This window comes from Epinephelus moara, chromosome 24 (assembly GCF_006386435.1).
Source record: "Epinephelus moara isolate mb chromosome 24, YSFRI_EMoa_1.0, whole genome shotgun sequence".
Classification (NCBI taxonomy): Eukaryota; Metazoa; Chordata; class Actinopteri; order Perciformes; family Serranidae; genus Epinephelus; species Epinephelus moara.
Window position 1 is genome coordinate 47,961,211 of NC_065529.1, and position 12,806 is coordinate 47,974,016.

Sequence of the window (12,806 nt, forward strand, 5' to 3'; positions counted from 1 at the left end):
GAGGGCATAGACCAACATGGACATTTGGTTCTTGAGGACTTGTGTTGGCCTTTGCATAAGTCCCACCTTGGCTCTGTAGGAAATTGTGGACTTGGCATTGAAACTTCTGTAATACAAATCATTTTCCCTAGCCTTGCATTGTCTGGAACCTCTTAGTTCATTTTTGATTTCAAGTGGACGTTATCAACAGGTGCAGAACAAAACACCTCTGGACACAATTGGATAGACTTAAGAATAATGAGAACAATGGAACAAGTGACGTAGCGCTGAGTGACACATGCCAGTTGGGGTGGTGCTTGGTCCGATTTCAAGCAGAAAAAAAATGGCAGCCTGGTCACGAACTTTCTCAAATTACAGCTAAACAGTGCACTGAAATGTGTTTCTGAAAACATTTCAGGCCAGAAATAGGCAACACAGTAACAGAATCTTGATTCATATCTGATAGGCGTGATCTGAGTTTTGAGAGCCTGTATTGCGCTGGACGGAACAGATGGATGCAATTACAGCCAATCAGAGAAGCGAAATGTGTGACCCTTCAAATCTGGACCGGCGAAGTTCCTCTGTCAATTAATGTACCAAACCCCCCCCATTGGATAAATGGTTGTGACTGGCCTCGCTAGAAATCTGTCTGTACAGAAGAGGGACCAGACGCATCTGCCAGAGCAAATAAAACATGAGCTTGCAGATTTGTCTGGTTCCCTGGCTACATTTTCTCAATAGATGTTTTCTAAATTATTGATGTTCTCAGTTATATGATAATAAAAGCAATTCTACAAGACTGAGCACACCATTTTAAAACAGGGCTCTGTTCATCCTATATAAAAGGTGATTGATGTATTTTATTCAACCTTTTGTTTATTTTCTTAGATACGTCTTATGTCACTATACCTTATGTGTCTCTGTTCTGGTACAGCACCAGCCAAAAGTTAACATTTCTCAAGCAACAACGTTTCGGGTTGGTGGGAACTCAATAAAGCTTATGAGCTTCTCTGGCAACTACTTATTGCAAATGGCATTCTGACAGATCGTGAGGCAAACCTCAGATGCTTATACCCTCTGTTAATAAGAAGTGCCATTATTGCAAATGTTCAAATTCCTTTAAATTACACCATTTCCAAGATGGTACACAACTCACATTAGTCACCAAAAACTGTTGTAACTTCTGACAGCTTGGATGTGACACAAAACTTGTTTATGTTTGTTTAATTCCATATGAACGTGCAGTCAAAGTGCAATAAAAGATGGGAGATGAACATCTGCACCATCCTGCCCTGAGGCTGAAGCCTCCGCAGGATAAAAACAAAAACATTTTCCACCTCATTTATGCCTGCCAGCATTCAACTGCTGAATCCTGTCTGGGATGCCATTATGCCCTTCCAAGGCTGAGGTTTCTGGATGCGCTGTTGTATAATTTGCAACCGCTGTATAATTTATGGGCTGCTGCAAAATTATCCCTGTATAATTTATGTAACTAACAAATTAATTGTAATTAATGGTTCAACCTATTATAATGAAAGTGTCAGTGTCCAGCAGGCATATATTTTATTTAAGCTTTTACTGCTAAGCAGATGCCTGGCAAAGTGTTGGTGATGGTTTCTGCCGCAGTGGCGGTTACTGTTGAACACTGAATGAATGCTCTGTCCTTTAAAGTAAGAATATAACTGTGTGTTTATAAAAGACATTGAAAGTTCACGGTCTCTACTACATTATAGGGAAGGAAGTGAATTACATCTGAAGATGTTCTGTGCCAATATTGGTTGTATCTATGTCATGATGCATTGATGATGTTGGGGAGTAAACAGTTACATGTAGCGGAGTTACGAAAATAAATTGCAAAAATAATGTAATTGTTACCAGTTACAGTTACTGGGGAAAAAAATGTAATTAAAGTACTTGACAAAATGTTGATTACTCAGCGAATACCGATTTTTTTTTTCTTTTTCAGTAAAAACCTTATATGTAGAATATAACATGAGTTTTATAAGGCCTTCTCTTGGCATATTTGCCAAAGCCATTGGGACAAATTCAAGCGCAACATTTCTGCACTATGTTTTTAGGACTTTTCAGCTTTATTGCCCAGTTTAAAGCATTTGTTAGAAGTTAAAATATTTGGGTTTTAACAGAGTAACCAGTTATCTGTAACCTATAACATGTCAAAAGTAACCTTCCCCCCATCGGTATGGAACTCAAGTTGTGTGAAGTTTAATGTGGCCATGTCCAGAAGCGCACAATATCTTTCTGCTATAGGGAGGAAAAGGTTCTGGCTTGTTTGTATTTCTTTAAACATCCCATTCTCACTATGAAGTCATCAAAATCCAGTGATTAGTCAGTGATAACCAGCGTCAGACACAGACGAAAGAAGCTGTCCTTTCATGTTGGCATGATTAACGCTAACCCTAATCCAGCTCTCCCCCAGGAGGCCGGTGTTCGCTTCTCGTAAGATTATAAAGCCAAACCCTGTTTTCATTTCCTAAAGTCAACCACATGCGTGTATTGGACAAACGTAAGCACATTTGTTTTTTTTGTTGAAAGAAAAAAATGTCAGTTTGCGATGTTGTACCAACGTAATGCTTTTATATTGAAAGAGACTATATGCAAACTGTGAAAACAGAAATGTATTTTGAAAACAGACAATGCATGTAACAGGCTGAACTTGACACAGCGTCCAAGAACGTCAACTACCAACACACCCAGGGTACCTTGCATGTTGTATTTCGACGTGGAAAGTTCATGACCAAAGGTTGGTGTAAAGGTTGAGGTAGAAGGGAGAATGTGTTGCCATTCACAGGTGTCTTGGACTGTGTTAAGCCCAGGATGCAGTGATGGTATATTTTAGTTCTGGAGGAGCTCACTGGATCTGTTAAACCACAGACGGTTTGCTGGTGGTATGTGGCTCGAGCAGAACATTATAACGATGATGTCAAAGAAGCTCATGTGAAGTGAGGTGGATCAATACGTTGGTGAAGTCACTGTCACTCCAACATCCTGCTGCCAGGGTAAAAAGATATGGGAAATCAACTTCAACTGGCCATGTCAGAAAATAGATCCACATTGGACATGAGAGTCCTGCGAGACAGAGTCTGGGCTTTTCCGAGGTTGTAGATCTTTCCAACAATTCACATAACACAACAAAGCAGGCAAGCTTTACTGCACAATCCAGATCTGGGTCAAGACCATTTTAAGCGTCTAGCGTCAAGTTCGGAGGATGTTGTTGTTGTTGTTTCCTGTAGCGAAGAGGGTTTTAAAAACAGTAACACAGACAGTGGAAGCCCGCCAGTGGCAGGTTTATGGCCAAAGTCTGCATCCAGTGAGTCAGTAGCAGTGAGGAAAGTGTGGATACTCCTACTTTAAAAATATGTGTAGCTATCCGAACCAACACATCTTAATCTTTATTAAATTAATTTCAAACCGTGTTTATTTTTTTAACATATCCAGTTGTTTATGGTTCTAATCGTTCTATCATATTGACAAACATCACATGAGTAGGCCCAGTGAATCATAGTGTTTGCAAATATTATCGTCATTCTGAGACAGACTGTACTCATTTCACCAAATATCCTCACACCATTTAAGAAAGTGTCGTCTGTAGCACTAATGGATGAATGCTTGCACATCTTGAATAGCTGCAGCTGTAAGTTTGTTTCCTTCATGTGTGCAGAGCTGGCTCTGTTGATGCGCCGGGCAAATTCGCCCTCAGGGCCACTAAATACCAATTTTTCTTGTCTTTCCATTAGATGTGCGTTTCAAAGCCGCGTTATCGTTCACTGCTTATAGTATCTCATTCGGTTTTCAACTGTCAAATATCCCCGTGGCAGACACAACTGTCAGTCTGACACCATATTCCATCACTGGAGAACTCACAGTTGTTTGCCTCCTGCAGGGAAATAACTTTGTTGTTTTCAGGCAGTAACTTTGATAACTGGCCATGAGCTTCCAGACAAAAACCATTTCTATCAAAGCATGCAGAGGGAGGATTATAGTGTGTTTCATCGGTGACAACAGTAAAGTAGTTTTACTTTTCTTTCTCCTTTTTGGCGAGCCAAATGGCATTCTCGTCTACTTTAGGTTTATTAAACTGACATTGACATTCAACCGCTCACTGTTTGATAACTCATATCAGCTTTTATTACAGCAACATTTCAGACCACAATGAATTAAATTCACTGAGATCGCAGAGGTAAATAAAGTCCACGTGCATCTTTCACACAGTTTAACTTTGACACCCTAATTTGCACCTTGAGCAACTGCAAACTATCTTGACAGTGCTGATCTTTGAGGAAATGGATAATCAGACAATCCAAAACAGAATTTACCATATTAGCTATGAGCAAGAGATGTGGCAAGTTTGAGATCTGTCCTGAGACAGGGGTGGATGGTACAAATATGTGTCTTGGATAAGCATTGTTAACTTAGGCTGCTTTCAGACCGAGAGTCGTCTCCTTTGGTCTGAATCAGGGACTCATGTTGTTCCAAAGTTGTATAATTGCCTAGAGTTGGTTCGTGTTCTCACGGCAGCATTTACAAGAGGATCAGATCAAATGTCTTGTGTGAGAAAGCTGCTCTTGATTGGTCAGAATTTCCAAGTGGGAAAAATCCAGGAAGTAAAGCAAACGTTGAAGAAGAGTACACTTGCAAGATAAATGTGACACTTTCTAATGTCACAATGGAGGGACAACTACGCAGGTTGATTTTAGCGCTGCTCATCGTGGACTATATTGCTGTCATTGTTCATTTTAGTCAAACCATACAGTTTGAAAGCAGTTGCGGTTATTGTCATGCACAGATACAGTGATGAGGACAATGGATCCTCTACACAGAGGCCCCCAGAAAGGTTGTGGGAGGAGGAGTCAGATGAGGTCCAGATCTCCACGCCATCGCTTGGAGCCCTGGAGAACAGGAAACGACCCCAACACTGCCCCACAAATCAGCCAGTTCATGCCAAGTGCCACGTACTTGTATATAGTTTGATTACATTTCAGTTTTACCTCTTACGGTACATTTGCACTATTGGAACTCTGGGAATACAAAGCACTGGTGTAGCTCTCTGTGTAATTTTGCACATAGTTTGTATTGAAGAGTTGCAGCTGACAAGGTGAAAAACGCCTATGAATATACATGTTTTTTATGGGAAATATTTGTATATAGTTTTACTATATCTTCATTTTACTTTTATATGTTCATATATGCAACCTATGTTTACTTTTTCAAGTTCTAAAACAGTTCATTGAGCATGTTGGTGGTTTCTATTGTAATAAAGAGCATGTTTTTTTAAATTCGGATTTTGATGATTTTGATGTATTTTGTGGCCCAATATGTTAATAAAGGAGGTTAAAGGGAAAAAATAATTGTCAGATCATATAGGTGAAGTTGTGCTGGAAAAAACGATACCAAACATGGGTATGGTAAACATTTTTGTTATGTGGTATATAAAGGCAAAATCAAAAGTATTCATAAACAGCCAAAATAGGCTCAGACCCCAAATGGATGATTCATTTTATGCCTTTTTAAAATCAACTTTGAAGGCACAGTTGCATTGCCAGTGAATTAACGTGACTTCCGGTAAAACCACATCCACTTTCATTCTTTAATCTGAATACAGAGACAGATAATGACGTCTCTGTAATCCTCTACTCACAGCCCAGCTAGCTTTGAGAGTCATCGTGGCGGCTGGTGTTAGCATCCTCCCAGCTAGTCATCCTGGTTAGTCTGCCAACAACAGCTGCACGCCAACTACCTGGTCACGTAGTCCTCTATGTCAACGAGTATCCAGCGCTAATGACTTCATGCATGGGAGCGTGCGAATATATTTTTCAGTGTCACTGTCTGGTGTTACCGGGCACTAATACTGCCCCTCACACACTCTCACACAAACACACTTTTTCTCTCTAAATGCATCATCGACTGCAGAAAAGTGCTCTCTCTCACTCTTTCCAGCTTCTCTCTCTTTCAGCTCCAATACCCACTTTAACGTTCATTCAGTACCCAACTCTGCCTCTCTCTCTCTCTCTCTCTCACACACACACACACACAGACACACGCGACGCCCCAGCACTCAGCATGCCCTGCTATTAGGCTGTCAGTTAGTCAGGCCAATAGAATAAGTGCCGTGGATTAGGCAGACACACACACAGACATACACACACACAGTGAGGGAGGATGGACAGCATACTAAACAGAGCGGGGCACGAGGTGACAGACATCCTGTCATAAAGCTCTCTCTCACTCCAACACACACACACACACACGCAGCAGAGGAAACAATTATAGCCACTCAGGCAGTCGATAACAGTGAGACATAATCAACTTAGTGTCATTCTTTTTTCCTTCTCTTGACCTCCCGTCATCCTTTGTCTTTGTCATTTCCGCCAACCACTCGTCCTTTGCTCTTCCTTCTGCTCTCCTGTCTTCCTCCCCTCCTCCTCATCCTCGCCTCGTCTAGACAGGAGTGATGAACGAGGCAACAGACGACAAGACTATCTCTTTTACCACAGTCTCGTCCTTTCGCCTTCTCTTTGCCTTCTCCTTCCTCCTCCTCTTCTCCTCCTTCCTGTCTGGCTCTATCCTTGTCTCCTATTTCTTCCACCTCAAGGTCCTCGTCTCCTTGCTCCGTTCACTTTGTGCTCTTTTCTGTCTCCTTCATCTTTTTTCCTCTCTTCTCCTTCACTTGCTTCCTCTTTCCTTGCCTCTGCACTCCTCTCCTTCCTTCTTTGTTTCCTTTTCTTTTCCTACACCCCTTTCCCATTATCCCCTCATCTCCTTTCTCCCCTCCTCTTCTTTCAATCACCTCTTTGCTCACTGCTTCCTTTCCTTTTCTCTCTTACGCTTAGTTTTCCTCCTCCTCTACTCTCCCCTCCTCTCAAATTTTAACTTCTCCATTCCTTGCCCTCCGACCTCCTCCTCCTCTCATTTTCTTTCCCGCTCCCTCCCTCCATGCTTCCCCTGCTCCTCTTCTCTCTGCTCACCTTTACCTTTCCCCCCTCTGACTCTCCTCTGTTTGTATGACACGTCTCTCTCTGTGTCTCACAGTCGCATGAATCATGACACACACACACGCTCTGCTAATCACATAAAGGGCTCTATAATTGGGGAATTGGAGGCTGTTGATTTGATCAAAGCCAAAGACTTCTCCGCGTCCCTCCAACATGTCAACACACTGGGCGAACGAGTCAAGGAGAGACAGAGGGAGAGAGAGCGACGCGTGGTCACTCGCTTTCTCTTTCTCCTTTTTGCACTCTTTCCCCTTCTGTCCTTACTGCCAAAGAAATCTAATTAAGTGGAATATAAATTGTAAATTGGTTTCCCTGAAAGCACACACACACACACACACACACACACACCTCAACGCCCTAGTCGTCACCTCCAGATCCGACCGGATGTTCAACAATTAGCGATCACTGGAGCTCAAAGGCATGGATCAGGAGCACAGCTGCACCCAGCACACACACACACACACACACACACACACACACACACACACACACACACACACACACTAGCAAGATGAAAAAGACAGCCTTGGGTAACACATGCCTTTGCTTTGTGCAACATAAAAGCTGTTGCAAATCTAAAGAAAGAGGCGTTTTTAAAGGGTAAGTTCACCCAAATGACCAAAAGGAAGTCCTCATGTCAAAATGACTAAATAGAGTTTGTCAATTCTTTTCCAAAACGACCCAAATGAGTATTTTCAGACAGCCACTTCGAAATTTAAGATCGACTGGAAGTGTTTGATTTGGACTCTATTTTCTTTGCCCAGAGCCAGGCCAGCTGTTTCCAGTCTTTATGCCCAGCAGAGCTCACTGGCTGCTGGCTTTGGTTTCATATTTACGAGAATGGTATTAATCTCCTCATTTTACTCTCTGCAAGAGAGCACATATCTCAAAATGTTAACCACCGTCAAACTTCAATTAATAGCCTTTAAAGGGCTTCTATTCGCTTAAATCACTGAAATCAATAGGCCTGTATTTGGGACAGGCCTTTAATTTAATTTAAAGCTTCAGATTATATGTCAATTATGAGTCATTCATTTGACAGACAAAGCATCAGAGGGGTGAGTTACAGCACTTTATCCTGTTAAAACAATCCTCACAACTTGGATGACTTTTTCTGAAAAACCATTTTGATTCTTTTGATCTGAGGACTCTTTCAGACTAAAGAAATATGAATAACTTACAGGGTAATCGAGGAATGGACACATAATTTGAAGTAGCAAACAAAAAAGAGCTGCTTAGCAACCAGACCAGGTGTGTAATTGAGACAAGCGTCAAAATGTGTAGCCTCACCGAGCTACTAAAAGGGACTGTTTTACACTATTCAATTAAAGGTCTAGTTATGTTCAGGCAACTATAACCACTTGGTTAAAGGTCCAGTTTGTAGGGTTTAGGGAAGTATACTGGCAGAAATGGAATATAACATGAGAAGTATGTTTATAATCACCTGAAAATAAGAATCATTGCGTTTTTGTTACCTTAGAATGAGCCATTCATATCTACACAGGGAGCAGGTCCTCGTCTATGGAGTCCACCATGTTTCTACAGTAGCCCAGACTGACCAAACACTGGCTCCAGATCGGACCATTCACGTTTTCAGGTGGGCCGCAGTAGTTAGCAGCCCCTCTGGGACGAGGAGCTTCAGAAAAACACTTTTTTTTTTAAAAATGCAAAATCGCTTTATTCAGTGTTTGACCAGTATTAATCACCAGGTCTGTTTGTTTTGAAGAGAAGGAGACCTCTGTGGATAATTTAGCTCCTGCTAAAAATTTCAAAGATTTCAGAGATTCTGCTAAATCCCCCTAAATCTCACACACTGGACCTTTAAGTTTACTGCCTTCGTGGTCAAAGAAAATCTACACAGACTGTTGGTGGGAGATGGGACACAAGTTTTTCTTACAGTGTGGCAGTCGAACACTTAAAAAGTCGGGAAAAAACTAATAAAACGATATTATTATTTTAAACTGGTGATAACAAGTCATAAAGATGCAGCTTCAGATTTATTTCCTGAGCTTTTGACATATCAGCACAGTAAAACTTTTGCCCCCAATTCAGCTTCATTTCAGTGAGGGAGACGATGGTGATGATGATGAGAGCAACATGATCTGAAAATTGAGCTGTTTGGCTGGGCAGACACACACACACACACACACACACACACACACACGTCCTGTATGAGGATGGCTGACAGGGCGATTAGAACTTCTACAAGANGCAACATGATCTGAAAATTGAGCTGTTTGGCCGGGCAGACACACACACACACACACACACACACACACACACACGTCCTGTATGAGGATGGCTGACAGGGCGATTAGAACTTCTACAAGATGTCAGTGAGACTGACAGACAGACAGACTCGGAGTGAGATCATTTTCTTCATCACTGGCTCTCAGTCTATTATCATTATAGCTGAATGAGCTCCTTCACTTTATTTTTTTTTCTAAAAACAAAACCCAGCAGCTGGAATTGGAAAAGGGAGAAAGATTATTAGAACCTGGTCGCTCTGTGAACATGAGAGTGTGTGAGTGTGTGTGTTTGAGTATGTGTGAGAGACACAGACAGTGTGTGTGTGTGTGTGTGTGTGTGTGTGTGACGATGGATAGATCTGATGTACCAATATCGCCCCCCAACGGCACAGGAGCAAACAACAGCCAGCGAAACATCCCTGAGCTCTCTGTCCCTCTCAGTTTATCTGGAGCACACACACACACACACACACATATATATACATACACGCGCTGCACAAACACACGCGCACACACTCCCCAATTAAATAACTGGTTGAGTGCAACTAATGGTAAAGTGGATGCCAGGATGACACTACACATCCCAGCAGCACCCAGGTCTGACTTGTAAAAGATTATAAAGTGGGAATAAAAGTCTAAAACACACATCATCTCCAGGTCTCTCCTTCTTAACCCGACCACATCCTCACGAGCCAAATGAGCAGCTGAGGCTCTGTTGCAATATTTACTATGAACCCACACACAGGAGCGGCTCTGGTTCATTCCTTATGTGGTTTTAAAACAGAGTTATCTCAGTTGGTGTCAATGCGCCGGGTTCAAAACACAAATCGTGTGTTTCAGGGTTCGATCCTGATATCCACGCACACATTTGGCCAAGTTCATACTTTTTATTTCACCATAAAGCGCACTGTAGCGGTTTCCTCCGCTGCACCATTACGCACGGAGAGTGGGGACGGCTGCTCCGCCGCGCTGCAGCCCGGAGCCGGAGCCAGAGACAGAGGGAGGGAGAGAGGGGAGGACTGAGTGTTTGGAGCCAGTCTTCCGCTCAAAGTGGGCTCTTTTTGCTGCCTTACAGGTCATGAATACCAAGCAGAAGGTGCCGAGAGAGGGGCAGACACAGAGCCGACAGGCTGCTGCCGCTGCAGGCGACGGCAAACATGACTGATTTAAAGAGAGGGAACTTGTGAAAATTGGGTCTCGCTGCAGGACACAATCAGACCTCAGATGTGATGAGGTCTCATCTTTAATCACAGTCTTTAAAAACGGTTTCAACTCGTGGATCATGCGACACATCAGATTATAATCAGCCAGAGTTATAATGACACAACGCTTTATTTCTGTCTTCACAATATTTGTCTCACAATCATTAGCCTGCATGTTTCAACTCCTCAATAATCGCACTTTGGTTCCATCTCCAAATTATCCTCAATTTCATTTTGAGACATTTGTGTTTTATCAACGAGTGAAGCCTTCTGGGTATGTGGGAGCAAACTTTACATCCACGCTGCTGCCTGGCTCGTTACGTCTGTCTGTCAGGCTCCAGTTTCTGGTGATTGATAATCGGAATAATCGCGGATTTGATCTAAAGCCGGGAAACTCTGCGAAGCCGCAAACTCTCCAAACCTCTGCGGCGCGTAACAAGTGCCAGAGGAGTGCTGGCTGCTGAGTGCCGTGCAGCGATGTTGCAGCGGACTGTGTGAGGACCCCGAAGCTACAACTCCGGGAGATGAAACTGGGCAGATGCATATTTGCCTGAAGTGATACAGCATCGGGTGCAGGTGCAGTTTGGAGAGGCAAATTAAAACGCGGGGTGTGTATCACATGTCAGTGTGGAAAAGTTGAATAAAAGCTTTTTAGGCTCTGGAAGGGAACGGATTTCTGTGAGAGTAACTTGCACACGTTATCCCACGACACCGCGGTAGAATGATGCTCGTGCGTGTTTATTATCAGACAAGACAAAATATTAATCTCATCACAGGGTAAATAAATCAGGAGACGCCTTAACAGACAGTCCGCAGCTTTGCGCTCAGACGGAGCCAAGACGCACCGGTCCGCCCGCCTCCAAACACCCAGCGAGATCACAGCGAAATGTACCCGACATAAAACCGTCACATCCAAGTCACTTATTGACCCTCAACAACACACAGTCCACGCGTAAAAGCTTCATGGAGTAAAACCTCCCGGAGCGTTCAAAACTTCACACCAAACCTCCAGAGCGCGTTTCAGCTCTGTGAGGCAGACACAGATATGAAGGTACAAACTCAGGCCAGCTGTCGCCTCAAAGTGTCAGTGTCATCTGCGACATAAATCATCAATCACTCACTTGTTTATTTCCATAAACCACTGACTTGTGGTATTTTCACATCAAGATATTTCCTGCGCGCAAACACAGCAATAAATTCTCCTCCACAGCTGAGAATGTGCTCAAAGCTGACTTCAGGGTTCTTTTACCGTCACAGTGTTCAACAATATAACACATGCATTTAAAATGAGCTCCCGAAACGCACAAATCAACGTGCATGTCCACTTTATATTTCCATATGCGCCACCTCAGCGCCGTGGCATTTATTTAGACTCCNACAGCTGAGAATGTGCTCAAAGCTGACTTCAGGGTTCTTTTACCGTCACAGTGTCCAACAATATAACACATGCATTTAAACTGAGCTCCCGAAACGCACAAATCAACGTGCATGTCCACTTTATATTTCCATATGCGCCTCAGCGCCGTGGCATTTATTTAGACTCCAAGGAGAGCAGCAAAGCGCACCAAAACATAGAAAATATCAGCAAGACAGTTTAAAAATCCAGCCTGTAATCAAACAAATCGCTTTACCTGGAAAGAATTGTCCGGCAGTAAATCCCAAAAGTACAAAGTAGAAGAAAGCGGCAGGCAAAACGAGAGAATAACTCCGTTTATCCATTTCTTCTCCTTCTTTTTCTTCTTGTTTTGTTCAGTGGTGCGGGTTATTTAACATACTCCCGTCTGGTCCTTAGACTGGGCTTCCGTAGTTGGGGACAGCTGGGGTGATAACAGTGAGAACAGGAATAAAATCCTCGCATTGGTGGATAAGAAGAGTCAGAAAGACACAAGTAGAAGCAAAGAGAGAAGTTGGAGGCGAATAAGGAGCTGTCTCCTTCCCTTTCCTTTGCTCTCCTCCCGGGTCCGACAGAGCGAGTCTGTGTGTGTGCGTCAGAGCGCGCGTGTGTGTGTGCCGGAGAGTGTGTGACAGGGGGGTACAGTGTGTGTGTGCGCGCGCTCAGACGGTCTCTGACAGACTGACGTTGAGTTGGAGAGGAATGGAGAGCAGTGCGCACCACGCCGGGTGCCAGACACCCGCGTAAAGACGGGCGGATTAACGCGTGTGGGACTTCCGATCGTGAGTTTCAAAATAAAATCATGTAGCAGCAGAAGCGTAATATAAGTCTCAGAAGAAATAAGCCATAAAGCACCATGAAGATAAATAAGATTTATATAAAGTGAAGGAAAATATGTGTGATGATATTACTGGCTGTCAAACTGGACAAATGAAGGATGTTTATTCACAAGATATTAAATATAATATAATGC

The 12,806-nt window shown here is 43.0% G+C and overlaps 1 protein-coding gene across 1 annotated transcript in view; it reads right to left on the reverse strand.

Moving 5' to 3' along the window:
* Positions 1–12,510, reverse strand: part of ptprt (protein tyrosine phosphatase receptor type T) — a 531,138-nt gene extending 518,628 nt beyond the window's left edge. The window contains exon 1 of the mRNA XM_050039413.1: positions 12,072–12,510. Coding sequence (XP_049895370.1) covers positions 12,072–12,159 — 88 coding nt within the window. The 5' untranslated portion in view covers positions 12,160–12,510. The remainder of the gene's footprint in view (positions 1–12,071) is intronic.
* Between the last annotated feature and the right edge of the window lie 296 nt (positions 12,511–12,806).